The sequence below is a fragment of the Sinocyclocheilus grahami genome, unplaced genomic scaffold (assembly GCF_001515645.1).
Source record: "Sinocyclocheilus grahami isolate Dianchi unplaced genomic scaffold, SAMN03320097.WGS_v1.1 scaffold214.1, whole genome shotgun sequence".
NCBI classification, from domain to species: Eukaryota; Metazoa; Chordata; class Actinopteri; order Cypriniformes; family Cyprinidae; genus Sinocyclocheilus; species Sinocyclocheilus grahami.
Window position 1 is genome coordinate 94542 of NW_015505393.1, and position 14936 is coordinate 109477.

The 14936-nt window shown below is 36.6% G+C and overlaps 2 protein-coding genes across 5 annotated transcripts in view; both read left to right on the forward strand.

Annotated features, from left to right (window-relative positions):
* Positions 1 to 3782: 3782 nt before the first annotated feature.
* On the forward strand, positions 3783 to 10803 carry LOC107596097 (actin-fragmin kinase-like). 3 transcript variants are annotated; one of them, XM_016286713.1, is made up of 8 exons: positions 3783 to 3935; positions 5885 to 6079; positions 6192 to 6274; positions 6843 to 6921; positions 7229 to 7275; positions 7353 to 7473; positions 7615 to 7795; positions 9654 to 10803. In XM_016286713.1, exons 2-8 carry the CDS (start codon positions 5917 to 5919, stop codon positions 10246 to 10248), a joined length of 1269 nt encoding a protein of 422 aa, XP_016142199.1. In that variant the 5' UTR covers positions 3783 to 3935; positions 5885 to 5916; the 3' UTR covers positions 10249 to 10803. The 3 variants fall into 3 exon arrangements, with proteins under 3 accessions (XP_016142199.1, XP_016142200.1, XP_016142201.1); XM_016286714.1 differs by lacking the exon at positions 3783 to 3935 and adding an exon at positions 4129 to 4181; XM_016286715.1 differs by lacking the exon at positions 3783 to 3935 and having other exon boundaries at positions 5995 to 6075.
* Positions 10804 to 12368: 1565 nt separating this feature from the next.
* The window catches only part of LOC107596060 (inhibin beta B chain-like), an 8714-nt gene continuing 6146 nt past the window's right edge, over positions 12369 to 14936 (forward strand). The window contains exons 1-2 of one of the 2 annotated variants that reach the window (XM_016286667.1): positions 12369 to 12824; positions 12929 to 13252. In XM_016286667.1, coding sequence (XP_016142153.1) covers positions 13015 to 13252 — 238 coding nt within the window. In that variant the 5' untranslated portion in view covers positions 12369 to 12824; positions 12929 to 13014. Of the gene's footprint in view, positions 13253 to 14936 lie in introns of both variants that reach the window. The other variant, XM_016286666.1, reaches the window with a different exon arrangement.

A 14936-nucleotide genomic window follows, 5' to 3' on the forward strand; every position in this document is an offset into this window, starting at 1 on the left:
ATATAACATTTCTGTCCCCCTCACTTCTGAAGTTATGGCTATGCCCCTGGTTAATAGCCTAATGTGTTTTAATGTCAGTAATAATTTAACCACCAACAATGCATCTAATATTCTCTCTGAGTTTCCATGTTCCCTTACGAAAATTATCCATGGTTTTACTATGAATAAACCCAAAAATCATGATTATTTGTGTTATGTGTATATATATATATCTACAGTGGGTAAGGAAAGTATTCAGACCCCCTTAAATTTTTCACTCTTTGTTATATTGCAGCCATTTACTAAAATAATTTAAGTTCATTTTTTTTCCTCATTAATGTACACACAGCACCCCATATTGACAGAAAAACTGAATTGTTGACATTTTTGCAGATTTATTAAAAAAGAAAAACTGAAATATCACATGGTCCTAAGTATTCAGACCCTTTGCTGCGACACTCATATACTGTATATATATATATATATATATAAGATTAACAGATAAGCAGCACTTGTGCCACTGCCAGTCTTTTTGAGTCTCCACAGAAAGAGAAGTACTTCTTGGGCTTGTCAGGGAGTGGGTTACAGACGACTTCCTAAAGTCAACAATAATTTCTTTTGTTTAATTAAATTGTTGGCTCTGCAGCACAACCTAAGGTCTCTCAAAACCTCTCATATGTTGTCACATGTAATTAAGGGCTAAAAACACTGTTTGAGGAGCTTTAGTGTTGTGAGAGTATGCCGGTGTGCTCATGGAGACTAACCGCTTTAATCTGTTAGTCAGGGAGTCCAGTTGTGGTATTAAATCCAAGTATGGAGCGTTTTCTAGCGAGTGTCTGAAGTATGATGTTGTTAAATGAAGAACTTATGTCAGTGATCAGCAGTGTTGGGGGTAACGCATTACAAGTAACGCGAGTTACGTAATCAGATTACTTTTTTTCAAGTAACTGGTAAAGTAAAGCATTTCTTTTTAATTTACAAGAGAATATCTGAGTTACTTTTTCAAATAAGTAATGCAAGTTATTTTTTTCCCCCCAATGTATTGATTGACAAGTCTCCTGTCCCCATGTTGAGAGAAATCAGAAGATGTTACTGTAGTTCTAAAATAAATATGAATATGCATTAATCTCACTCACAATAAAAAACACAGATTTGGAATTCCTCAAAATGAATACAAATAATGCAACTCAGAATATGACGCAAACCTGCAATACTTAAATGTTAAACAACACAAATATCCTTTATGTATTTAATCCCATTCTATTAACCAATGCCTTTGCTTCTGACCTTCAATGATCCAGTTCAACCGTACTAATAAGCACAAATTACTCTAGACAAACATTTGTGTGTCTTTGTTTATTGCTGAAGTGTGTTGAAATTTCTTCTTCTGCATTCTACTGTACGGACGTAAATGTACTTTCCCTTCAGCCTGAGGCTTATTCATTTCACTTTTGGTGTGAAAAGGCTTTTATATTTGCCAAAAATATAACTTTTTTATTTTAAAAACAAACAAGCAAGCCCTGCCCATATTTAAAAAGTAACGTAACGCATTACTTTCCATTAAAAGTAACTAAGTAACGTAATTAGTTACTTTTTTAATGGAGTAATGCAATATTGTAATGCATTACTTTTAACAGTAACTTTCCTCAACACTGGTGATCAGCATTATGACATAAGCAGGGCTTAATTTGTGCCGGTACAAGCCGGATCCTCCGAATTTGTCCGAAATCTGATCCTGCACATCATTTGACAGATCCCCTCCTCGCGCGCCAATGAAAGACGTTCGTGTTGACCTATAGCGTGCATATATTTCATGAAAAACTTATATTATGAGCGCGCTTGCCGGGCATCTACATTTGAAATTGAGCAGGCAAAGAGACGTGATGTGGCTGCTCTCACAAACCCGAATACTCGGATCCAATACTGATACACATGCGTTTTTTTTCAGATGTTTACATTGTTAAGACAAAACCGACTGCTTACGAGGATGCTGCCAGGACGGCCATTTTGATGTAATTTTTTGTGTATTTGGCCACGTAAGCGCAACAAGCTGCGAAAAATAACTCAATATGGTACTCGCGAGGCGGCTTTATATGCGTGAGCTTTGGACGTGACTGTGAATGGCTTAAACTTAAAAAGATGTGCAAATGATACAGTACTGTGACAATGCAACAATGAGAGAAGACGTGGTACATCTGAATCACTCGAGCTGTTTTCAAATGACTGATTTAATCTGATAGTTTGTGTGGATTTATTTACTCATCTAACCTACATGATTGCAGGAATTTCCCTCATTTTTAACTCGAAAGCTGATTAAACATAATTCTATTTAGAGATTTGAGGGGGGGAAATTCCATGACTTTTCCAGGCCTGGGAATTGCGGTTTTAAAACTTCTAGACCAGTGGTTCCCAAACCTGTCCTGGAGGCCCCCCTGCCCTGCACCTTTTGTATGTCACCCTTATCTAACACACCTGATTCCACTCATCAGCTTGCTAGTAGAGACTGCAAGAACTAAATTGGGTGTGTCTGATTAGGGAGACATACAAAATGTGCAGGGCAGGGGGTCCTCCAGGACAGGTTTGGGAACCACTGTTCTAGACGTTTCACGTTGACCGTAAGAAGATGCACGCTGTTAATCACGTAAGCTGGTCCTCCATTGCGCAAATGCTCCGTTAGGCTATACCTCTCCCTTCTCCAATCACATGCCGGATCCGTTTCCCCGCATTGTTCCGGGACCTCTCAATTTACCAATTAAGCACTGGACATAAGAGTCTTAATAATGAAAAAAGTGAGAGGGCCAGCCAGGTGGATGACCCTCTTAATCATCCACAGTGGAGTGGCTCTGTATAGGCATCATAAGTAAATGTCTGTATTTAGCCAAGTCCTGTTGAGTAATTGTGTTGCAACAACACTATATTCTTAATAATGGCACATACTCATCTAAGTCCTCACACATGGCAGGTTTCAACATGTTTGTAAATATTCTGACTGTAGTAAGCAATTTCTTTCATTTCTAGAATGGCATGGTGTGCAAGTAAACAAAAATTGGACAAAACTCAGTAGACTGTAGGCTACATGTATTCTGCTTTGGTGTAGACATAACCTAAAACATAAACGTAATCTAGAATACTGTTTCTTCTTGTAGGGCCAAAGACATGTGATAAGTTTAGTAGTGCTTCCTTCAGGTTGGTGGTTAAAGTAACTTGCTATTTTGAAAAATCCCTCAGGGTGTTTGGAAAATGGACATTATAAAGTTCACTGAGCACAATGTCAGACTTAATGTAGCTACTTCGGCGATGTAGGCACTGCAGCACTTATAACATCAGTGAATTATCTCAATAGGTGGCAATAAAAACGCAGCTATACAGTCAATATTCCCGAAGCTGAATGCGATTCAGTAATTGTGTATGAAAAATGATAACAGTTTAATAAACATTAGAATGTTCTTTTCAAAGGCTTGAGCTCACACATGGGCTGTGGCTAAATCACAGAACATTCTAGAAAACAAGATTGCGGCCGCTTCGGAGATTACAGAAACAGTAAACATGAGGCCTTAAAGTAGCCTAGCATAAAAGTATTCTCTCTCAACCAATCATTTTTTATTCTTAAATAAGCGTTGATAACCATCTTGAATGTTTTCACAAAAAGTTCTCATTTGTACGCAGCTTCGGATAAAAGCATCTGCAAAATGAATCAATTCTATGAGAAATATTATATAAACAACAGGCCTTTAATATAAATGTTAGTGTTCTGTGCTCGCGAGTTTTGTTTTAGAAGTGGGAATGTGTTATGTTCAGTTACAGCCAGAGACCCTCTTGAGAAAAAAGCACACCACAGAAGCTCCTTCTTCGCCCCTCCTTCTCGAGTACTGGCATTGGCCGCTATACTTCACATCATCGCTTATCTTTTCAATGAAGATCAAGGGAGGGCAGACGTTCAACGACGATTTTGAGCGGTAAGGAACTTTAATACTACATTTACTAACAACGCAATCTTAACAGTTATATTAAAATCAGTAAAAATAACAAACGCTCGCGCTGCTGTTTTGAGGACCGCTGTCCAGCACTCGTTGCTATCAAGGTTTGAAGCAGCTCTTCCTCGCGGTCATGTGACACTTTCGGGACTTTCTTTACCATGAAAAGTCACATATAAACTTTGTATGCTGCAAGTAAATACTCAGCGACCACTGTAAAGCGATTTGGTAACCGTTTTTCTTAGTTACATTAATATGCGCGTTACAAATGCGAATGATATAACGTTAGATGTAGTATAACGGGCTTAGGCTAGATAAAATAAGCTCATGTAGGCTATGTTAAAAAATCTAGGTGGTGAACAACATAAAAATAAAACGAAAAATTATGTTGAGAAAGGGTATTCTATTCTTGCTTTACTGTGTATGTAAAATTGTTAACTAAATTACTAAATGTTGACTAAATACGATGAATCCCTCATTAAATGTCACCAAACATCCCATATTGCTTGTGTTATGTTTGTGATTTGTAACGTGTTGGAAGGGATTTATTTTCAAAACAGTTCACATTTGTTAAAAAAAATAAAAATAAATGTCATAAAGATATCAAACCATAACCAAACACATTCAAATTTCAACAGTAATACTGTATACTACAGGTAAACTTTTTTGGTGTCTGTAAACAACAGGAAATAACATCTGCGTCCAAGTAAACAAATATTCTTTGTGTGTGTGTGTAAATACAGTGCACAACATAATAAATACAAAAGATGTATTTTCTTAATAATTACTAATACAAATGGAAAAGATGGCACAATTGAAATGTATTAAACATATAGTTAAAAAACTGAGTAAAATAAATAAATTAGCCAATTTTGTTTAAATGAAGGATTGCAGAAATGTGTACACCCTAGATTTTATTCAACAAATGTATAATATCCTCCTTAATTTCAAGTATACTGCTCTGACCCTTCTTGTTACGGCGTGTACGAGTTCATGACAAATTGTCACATTTAACTCCAGGAAGACGACCTCCTGAAAGGGGTCATGTGATGTTGCTAAAAAGAACATTATGTTGTGTATTTGGTGCAATGTTTTTATGCGGTTTAAGTTTAAAAAAACACAATTTTCCACATTATGTACATTAGAGCCCGACCGATATGGGCTTTTTTTGGGGCCGATATCGATATTAGGGAGTAAAAAAAGGCAGATATAGATATATCGGCCGATATTCTTTGTGTATATTATAGTACAGTACCAGTCAAAAGTTTGGACTCTTTCCCATTCGTGTGTCCAAATATTTGACTGGTACTATAGGCCTATATAGAATAAAGTATATACATAAACAGAATATATATACATAAACACATTTTTTGCAATGATCACTCAAATGTGGTGATTAAACACTTATGATGTGACAAAGATATGTAATGATGGAGAGCAGGGCATTTAACAATTTAACAAATTTTATTATCCAAAATGAGTCTGACATCAGTGCACTGCACAGTAAAGTTGAAGTTTATTCAACTTTAATTCAATTCAATTCCATTCAACTTTATTCCGTTTAAGTTTATTTCACTTTGGAACATTCATTCACGGATTTGTGCTAGGCCTACTGTCTTCACAAACCGTGGACGAAATAGACAAGATAGCAATATTGTGTCTAAATGGAAGTTTTTCCGTAATAACTTTTGTATTGAACTGTATAAAAGCAATTTTAATTATATTATATGGTCCAAAATCTGTAGTGTTGCTTACTAGAAATACTTTTTTTCTGGTCAAATATTGACCAACTCTTATCTAATGTATCACTAAACTCCATAATAAAAATTCCTTTCATCGCAATATTCTTGTACTGCTTGTTTCTGTACTATTATTGTTAACCGGTCTTCATTAGTAGTCCCTATGTATTTCATGCTTGCTTTTCTTCATAGAGATTAACCCATGAGACTCTCAGAGCCTGAGCATGAACCAGGGGAGAGGTGCTTGTTTGTGGACCTCAGTGCCTCAGCACTGCCCCGCACCATGTGATCGTTACAAGCATGCGTCTTGTGCCTACAGAGGCCATGTTTACTTATTAGGAGGCAGAGAAAAATGCTCACTGAGAGATTTCTGGAAATATAATGTGGGTAAGTCATTGTTATTTATCTGCGGCTACTTGCTGCTTTGGATACTTGTGCTTGTTATTGGTTCCTGTTGCATTGATTGATTACAATTAAGGGGAAATTTATATGTTTGTAGTCTGTGACAAGTGGGCCGAGCTTCCCTATGATAGCGAAGAAGCACCTGAAGAACTGGAAGAGCACACAATGGTAGCATATCAGGTAATTGCAACAAACTCACAATTGAGCACAAGGCGTTTACCAGTTATGAGAAACAAGAGACTGTCAGTTTATCACATTTTCACTTTTTATTAAAAGCAGTCCATGTAAATCATGCTCTACATTCCAAGTCCTCCATATATGGCAATTATATATATGAAAGTAAAAGTCACATGACATGTGGCCAAGTATGGTGTCCCATACTCAGAATGGTATGCATACTCTACATTTAACCCATCCATGTGCACACACACAGCAGTGAGTAGTGAACAAACACGCACACCGTGAGCACTTTGCTGTGGCAAAAATGGGGAGCAGTTGGGGGGGTCAGTGCATTGCTCAACCTTTTGGTATTGAAGGTGGAAGAGAGCACTGTACATTCACTCCCCCCTGCTGGTACAGAGACTCGAACCCACAACCTTTGGGTTACAAGTCCGACTCTCTAACCATTAGGCCATGATTGACCCAATATACTGTATTATATTTTTTTATAATGATAATTATTTCCACATATAACTTTAGTAAATTTTTTGCATCAAAATGTAAATTAATTTTCCATTTTTCTTCTTAGGGATTTATGTATGTCTTCGGAGGAATGCAAGACTCATCATATACTAACTCAAAAACACCTCTTTGGGTATTTGATACAGGTATTTTTTATTCAGAGCATGTTCAGTGGGGGTCCAAAATGTCTGTCCACTAGACAATGCTTCAACAAAAAGTTTTATGTACATTAATTTTTATTATAAATTACATGCATGGAATTTAAGTTAAAAACTTAAAAAAAAAATTGAATAGAACATTTTTTATAACTTTCTGAATTTTTGTATCATTTGTTTTGGCAAATGTCTTGTTTTATAGACAGCAGCACTTGTGCTTTATGAATGCAGATTGTGTTTTACCACACAGTAATATGCCACTTTGTCATTCACGTCTTCAGTTTTATATTCTTTGCAGTTAAAGAGTGCTGGATTAACTGGAAAACAGGGAGTGACACTTTACAGGTAAACATCTTTTTTTTTTTTATAAGACCTACAGCTGAAACAGATGATTCTTTTATTATAGTGAACTGTTATTGTAGGGAGTGACACCAACAAACAGAAAAGGGCACAGTGCTGTTATCTTTGGGTCATCTATGTATGTCTACGGTGGATACATTGATTTAAGAGGATCAACAAAGGAATTCTGGAAATTTGATTTTGGTGAGTGTTATCACATTCCATGGGATTTAAGTTTTTCAGTAAGCGAGCATCTTCTAAGACTAAATATTTATTTGAAAAGTCAGGTATGATTTCTGTAATTTACAAATTGCTTAATGACCTTGCAAAATAATGATATTTTAGATTCTAGGGTGTGGTCGCTCCTAAGCAGTGTACAAGGTGGGCCTGGTCCCAGACATGGTCACTCAGCTATGACATACCAGGACTCTATGTACCTTTATGGTGGCCTGCAGGGCCTGAGGGAACAGAAGGACCTGTGGATCTGGAGTTCTGCCAGTCAAACCTGGAGTTGCATCAAATTCCAGTGAGTTTCTTTATTAACATCTATCTATCCATACCATAAACCCTGATTGCCATACAAATAATCAATAGATTTGGCCCAACTTAGTAAAGTTTATAGCTTAATCTTTAAAATATATTTCTGAGTCTTGTTTGACATAATTAGTAGGAAGCATGTTCCCAAGCAGAGCAGAATATTCCACTTAACTTTGTGTTAAGTGGAATCACAAAAGCCTTGTTCAGACTGTCAATCCAAATCCGATATTTGAGCATATCTGATTGGAATCTGATTGAAATGGTTGACTGTCCACACTGTGTATCGCATCTATTCCGATCCGATTTGTATGTCTGTGGTGCTTCTTCGTTTTACTATCTGCATTGGTTTCTATGGCAATGACGTTGTGTTGGTATGCCTAAAAACAACAACAGCAAGACAGTTTACAGATGTTGTCTTACATCGTAACAACGTTGCCGTCACACTGGATTATATTGCATTTTATGAGGCAGCAGCAGAAATGTAGGAAGCTGGAATGCGCGGCTTCATACCATGCTGCCATCTCCTCCAGCCTCAAAACTCAAAGAGGTGCATTGGCTAGCAGTATATAGTCATTTTCTGCTTGACTTTCACTTCGTAATAACACAGCCTTGTTTCTGAAAAGACATTAAGCATGTTTTCTACAAACAATGTTTTACGTTTTGTTTCCGTTTTACGTGGCGAGAGAAAGTGACAAAAAAGCTACGCTAAATCAGATCTTAGCGGTCAGAATGACACGGATTTCCAAAAATGAATAGAATTTCAAACCACATATGAATGTGGCTTGAAATGGATTTGTAGAAATCATTATTTCACATAATTTTTTGCTGTTCCGACTTACTAAATATGATTTAGGATTTGAGGATTTGGACTGACAGTCTGAACAAGGCTAAAGTCTACGCGCATTTCTTCATACAGTTGTTTCCTGTGCCTATCTATTATTGTAGCATCATCTATTTCTGATTAACTCACCCCTAAATGGCACATAAAAACAAAACAAACTGTAATTGGTCGCTTTACGGCATTATGCACTGTCTTACGGTTTAATGGAATAGTTCATCCAAAAATGAAAATGTACTCCCCCTCAGGCCATCCAAGATGTAGATAAGTTTGTTTCTTCTCTTTTGAGAAATGTATCGTTACATCACTTACTCACCAATGGATCCTCTGCAGTGAATGGATGCCATCAGAATGAGAGTCCAAACAGCTGATAAAAGCATCACAATAATCCACACCACTCCAGTCCATTATTTAATGTTTTGTGAAGCGAAGAGCTTTGTGTTTGTAAGAAACAAATCGATCAAGGCGCTTCTGACCAAAATACCATTTCATAATCCATAATGACGCTTCCCCCAGTGAAAGTCCACCCCCTGTTGTCCTCTCAAAATCTACTAATATATTTGTTTAGAACTGTTTTGGATTGTAAACGGAGCTTGTTTTGTGCATATTTCTCTCCTGATTCAGATAAGACTTTTCACAGGAGAAAATAATATTATGGATGGAGAAGCAACGGTTTGAAGTTAAAAGCATCTCAATGATGAATTTGTTTCTTACAAATACACCGTTTGTGGATTACTTACAATACTTGTGGATTATTGTGATGCTTTTATCAGCTGTTTCAACGCTCATTCTGACAGCACCCATTAATTGGTAAGCAACTGAGTTCTCATAATCTGTTCTGATGAAGAAACTAACTCGTCTATATCTTGGATGGCCTGAGGGTGGGTACATTTTCAGCATATTTTCATTTTTGAGTGAACTATGCCTTTAATGTTGGTATATAGTTGTTGTTTTTTCCTTTCAGACATGCACTTAAACACTAACACTTCTCTGATCCCTTACTCTGCAGTTCAGGTCCTCCCAAGTTGGTTGGTCACTCTGCTGTATTGTTTAAGGACAGCATGCTCATCTTTGGTGGTGGGGAAACCCAGAGCTCTCCTCAGAGCAGCTTGTGGAGGTTCAACCTGGAAACACAAACATGGAAGAAGCTAGCATTGTTGCCTGGATCCCCCTCTCTATGCCGGATCCATCACTGCAGCATTGGCCTAGGTCAGAGTTTCCAGCCAACGGCCCCAAACAGTGTCTATTTAAGGGAAATATCCAACTCTCACAACATCAATAACAAGCTAAGACCATTTAAGAACAAGTGCCAACCATCCCGCCCCACTTTGCAAGAGCCCTGTATTGAGCTCCAGACTTTCCACATGGACAATAAGAAGCATTCACCAGATTTGAGTATTGCACTGAAAGACACTAAGCTGAAAGGAAGCTGTCTCACCTTTGAGAACCAGGAGGCTATTAGCGAGAAGCGGAATAGTGTTGACCTGGCAGAGGAAACGGAGGATGCCATGTTTCTCCATATGCCTGACTTCCTGTTAGTCCTGGGCGGTAAACCTCTACAAGGACAGCATGTGATTTCAGTGTGGCATATGACAGTGGCATAAATCTGTTGTTTTTAGTGCATTCTACTTTCTCTGTGAGAAATTAATGGGCCTTAGCAACAATACTAATATCCAGTGGGAGAACAATTGAATTCAGTCATGTACAAAGTTTTTACACTGTCTGTAATTATTACCTTGACTCTGAGAAACCACATTCACTCTGAAAAGCGCCAATTAGGGCTTTTATCTTCCACAGAATATGTCATTTGTTTCTGTAAGAGTTGTACTTAATACTGTATATGCTGGTTAACATGATTTTACTATGTATCAACATTTTATATTGAAGAGTCTTCACTAAGTGTGAAATACCGGTCAAAACAGCTCATGTGAATTGTATTACATGCTAGGAATCAATCCAAACATTGTCACGTTTTGTAATTTGCTTTGTGTGTGTTTTGTTAGATCCATGTATATTGCTGGCAGAACACATTTCATTTTCCTGCGTTCACATTGTTTCAGGATAGCTGCACTCAAAATGCTGTAATAAGTAATGCATTACATGAGTAATGTGTAATCCATTCGCAACAAGCAAAAATGTGTTGCAGCGCTAATGTTAAAACCAGCTCTAGTCTGTATTTATTTTTTGATCCGATTAAAACAGATAGAAAACTAAAATGTTGTATTAAATATAACTAGCGTGGCTAAAACATATTACAAAAATACAACTAATTTGAAAAAAGGAGTAAACTATGCTTGTAGATCACTAATTGTTATACATAGACCTGTACTTGCATTTCTACATGCAATGTAGAGTTTATTACCACTTGAGGGCGACAGACTTCGCCAGTCACGCTACACAAAAATTCAAACAAAGCATGCAGATACATAGCATAACTCCAACAATCTCCTTGACACATTTGGGTTATTCTACACAGTATTTCTTGTATATTGAACCAAAAGGCAGAAAAACATACCGGTAGTTCACATCTGTAGGCTAAACAGACACAGTCCATCATCAGTATCCTTTATCCTCAATATTAATGGATATTATACCAATTCAATTGTTCCATTATGAAAAATGTGACATAAGTCCAAGAGATTTTCCCATGGCAAGTGACAACCAAGTCACAGAAGAACTGAACACATGACACAACATATCCGTTTTAAATAGCATTGAACTGCATTCTGTAGAGAATTAATTGCTATATATTTGGACAAACCATATATCGCTAAAAAAAAGTGTTTAGATATACTGATAAGCTGTATGAAGGCATGGTTTGTTCATTTTAGACTGCAAAGCTGGTATGGTGGTTGTATCTTCAGAAGTGGCACATATTCTCTGCGAAAAGGTGCTCTTACAGTCCTTTTAATACTGCAGAGAGTTGGCATAAATACTCAAGAATTACAATTGCAGATATATTATTATTAAATACATATATTATTATTTAATTAACGTTTTAAATGATTTATGAATACAGAAACCAAAATAATTAAAACATTAAGTTGCATATTATAATTAAATATAGACTCAAATAATAAGAAAGAAAGATGCCTAGAGAATGGTACGCGTATTTATTTTGTTGAAGCGATAGATGGGGCCATATCACTACAGAAAAAGTTGGCAATGCAATCCTATCCGCAGTACAAAACGTTGATTAATACTGAAATGAACAGGCAAACAAAGCGACACTTGAGTGAATTTCTTAAAACTCGTCTTAAAACCGTCTGCATTATTTAATTAAATATGACAGAAAATGATCTAAAATGACTGACTACATGATTCTCATTAAACCATAAAGGTTTTGCTTTGTTAGTTAATAATTTAATAATAATAATAACAACTCGATGTGTAAATTGACGTGAAAACAACATGTACTGGCAATTTATATTATGCTCACATGTTTTGTTCTGTTTTTGGAGGAAACGGATTTCTGTTGCATTATGAAAGCCCTGCAGTCTTGTATTTTCACACTTAAAAAAAAAGAAAGAAAAAAAGCTGATGTGAGATGGTTGTTACGTGTCACGTTCAAGATCCAGCGGTAAACGCACGCTCTCTTTTGCTTTTCTTTTTTTACTGATGCGCTCCGAGTTTGAGAGCCTAACCTGTTTTAGCGCATAATCCCTCGATTGCAGTTGGTCGAGCGTCCCACGTGGTTTGAAGTATAAAAAAGTTTCAGCGCGAGGTGCTTTAGTGTCGTGATTACACGAGAGAAAAGACCAAAGGACAACATCCCTCCCGAGGCTGAAGAAATACGCAAGAACACACACAATTCACACTACCATTACTGAGAGAAGAGGAGCCCGAGCAGACACAAAGAGTGACATTTTGTCTTCAAACAAGAAAGATTTTTGACTACACTGACCTTTAAATGAATACAAGATTAGTAACCGGTTTGTTTTGAGTTTGTCAGTTACCTTGGAGATGAGGAGACGTTTTCGCGCTCGCAACTAGCATCAATTAAGACACGTTTTCACGACTTGGCCTCATTACTGCTCAATGTGTTTACCGGGCGATGCTACATACACTTTCTGTGAACGACTCACAAAAGTGACCGCGAGCATGATGATGAATGGACATCTGTCAGAGGAGGTTGTTGGAAGTACAACTCTGTCCGGTTTATAGGTCAAATTGTTTTACGGTAGGAATTCATGAACTGATTTGTTTGTTGTATGGACACGCTATTTAAGAAAATGAGTATTTCCATCCTCTCTGTAACCTGTTTAATGGCTTGCATACTGTCAGTTCAGTGTAGTCTGGGAGCTGAGACTGTGTCTCAGGAGTCTCAGTGTGCTTCTTGTGGACTCGGGCATCCGGATGATTCGGGGCGAATGGACACAGACTTTCTGGAGGCGGTTAAAAGGCACATATTGAACCGACTGCAGATGAGAGAGAGACCAAATATCACTCATCCCATTCCCAAAGCTGCCATGGTAACGGCGCTGCGCAAACTTCACGCGGGTAAAGTTCGGAAGGACGGGAGGTTTGAAATTCCCAACCTGGATGGACATGCTGCCCACAACGAGGTGCAAGAAGAAACGTCGGAAATAATCAGTTTCGCCGAGTCAGGTGTGTACAAGATCTCGAATGTTCCATGGCTACTTTTACCTTACTGGAAATTTGACATCATGTATTTTATTAGATACCAAAAAAAAAAGAGAGAGAGATAATATTTAAGCATATTTTATATTTTGGAACACCCGAAACTTGCGTAATGTCACTCCAGTTGGGGGTAATTCATGTACAAATGTACAAGTACAAATTATTTACAGTTCTTGGCTTTAACTTAAATTTATGGAGTGCATTTATTTTGGGGGCGTGTATTCATTCATCACCAAACGTGCTTGGAATTTACAGAATGTACAAATATTACAAGTCAAATATTTAATTAAAAGGTCAAATTGTTTTGTTCTCAACGTATTAGCAATGGTGTCAAGTAGATGATGACTACCTTGTGTGACTTTAGTTAGCCGTGACATTCAGTGGGTCTGTTTCAAAACCTAGATGCTTTGCTGCCTACTGCCTTCACAGGCAGCATCCTAACAGAGATGGAGCTTCATAAATGACTGATTTGGACGTTTTGCACTATTTGAGTTTTTTTTTTTTATCTGAACTATATATGTGTGTATATATATATATATTTAAAAATCAGAAGCTGCACAATAAGCACTGATGATCCTTTAAATTACATGTTTATGATGCCTTAAAATGAATTATATTACTGGAATTATATAACTGAATTTCTTTAAACAAGTGTTGCGATTTTGCTTTAGTGGGTCTTCGAGGGGTTAATGACACATGCATTCTTGATCTAATTTTTCTATGATGTAACTGGAGCAATCAGAACACATGACCCTCTCTTAACATATAATTAGCTATGCTGACAGAAAATAAGTAGCTTGTCAAATTATGACCTTTGCTAGGTTGGTGTTGAGGCAATTAAAATCCTAGAACTTTCCCGGGAACGCCAAGAGAGCATCAAAAACATGGCAATCAAAGTATTACAGATCATTTGTTAATAAGAGGGCAATAATATTTTCACGCCTTCTAACAGACAATACAGCCATAAAATCTTTTTTTAGAACTAATAAAAACCAATGCCTTTTATTGAATTATACATTGCTTTGAAGTGACTACAGGGTTCCCATGGTCATGGACAACCTGGAAATATGAGGTCTGAAATAGGGCTGCCACTAACGACTATTTTTATTTCGATTAATCTATCGACTAATTTATCGATGAATCTAAACGATTAATTTCCCACACAAAAAAAAATCAAAAATTTTACATAAGAATATTTTATTAAACTATATTTCATTAAACCAAATGAAATCCAAAAGTAAAAACATAAAGTGCAAGAAGCAAGTGTCCATCTCATAATCCAAATCACTGAAATCAAAGTTCAGTATTATAGTGTAAGAATGACAACATATCCACGTGTTCTAGTCTACTAATAATACAATTATAATCAAAAAACACTTTTTAAAGGGGTATTTACCAGAAATATTATTTACCAGAATTTAATTAGGAGAAAAATGTAAATGTGCAGTATTTCTGAAAAAAAAATCAATTAATTGGAGATGCTTTTGATTATTAAAATTGAATGGAACCATTAAAATGCAATGCAGAAAATAATGGAAAAGAATTTGGAAAAGATAAAACTGTAAAACTCAATTAATTAGACAGGCTGTTTGATTAATAAAATGTAATTTAACCATTAAAACAGAGTATAGAAAAATGAAAATGGAAAAAA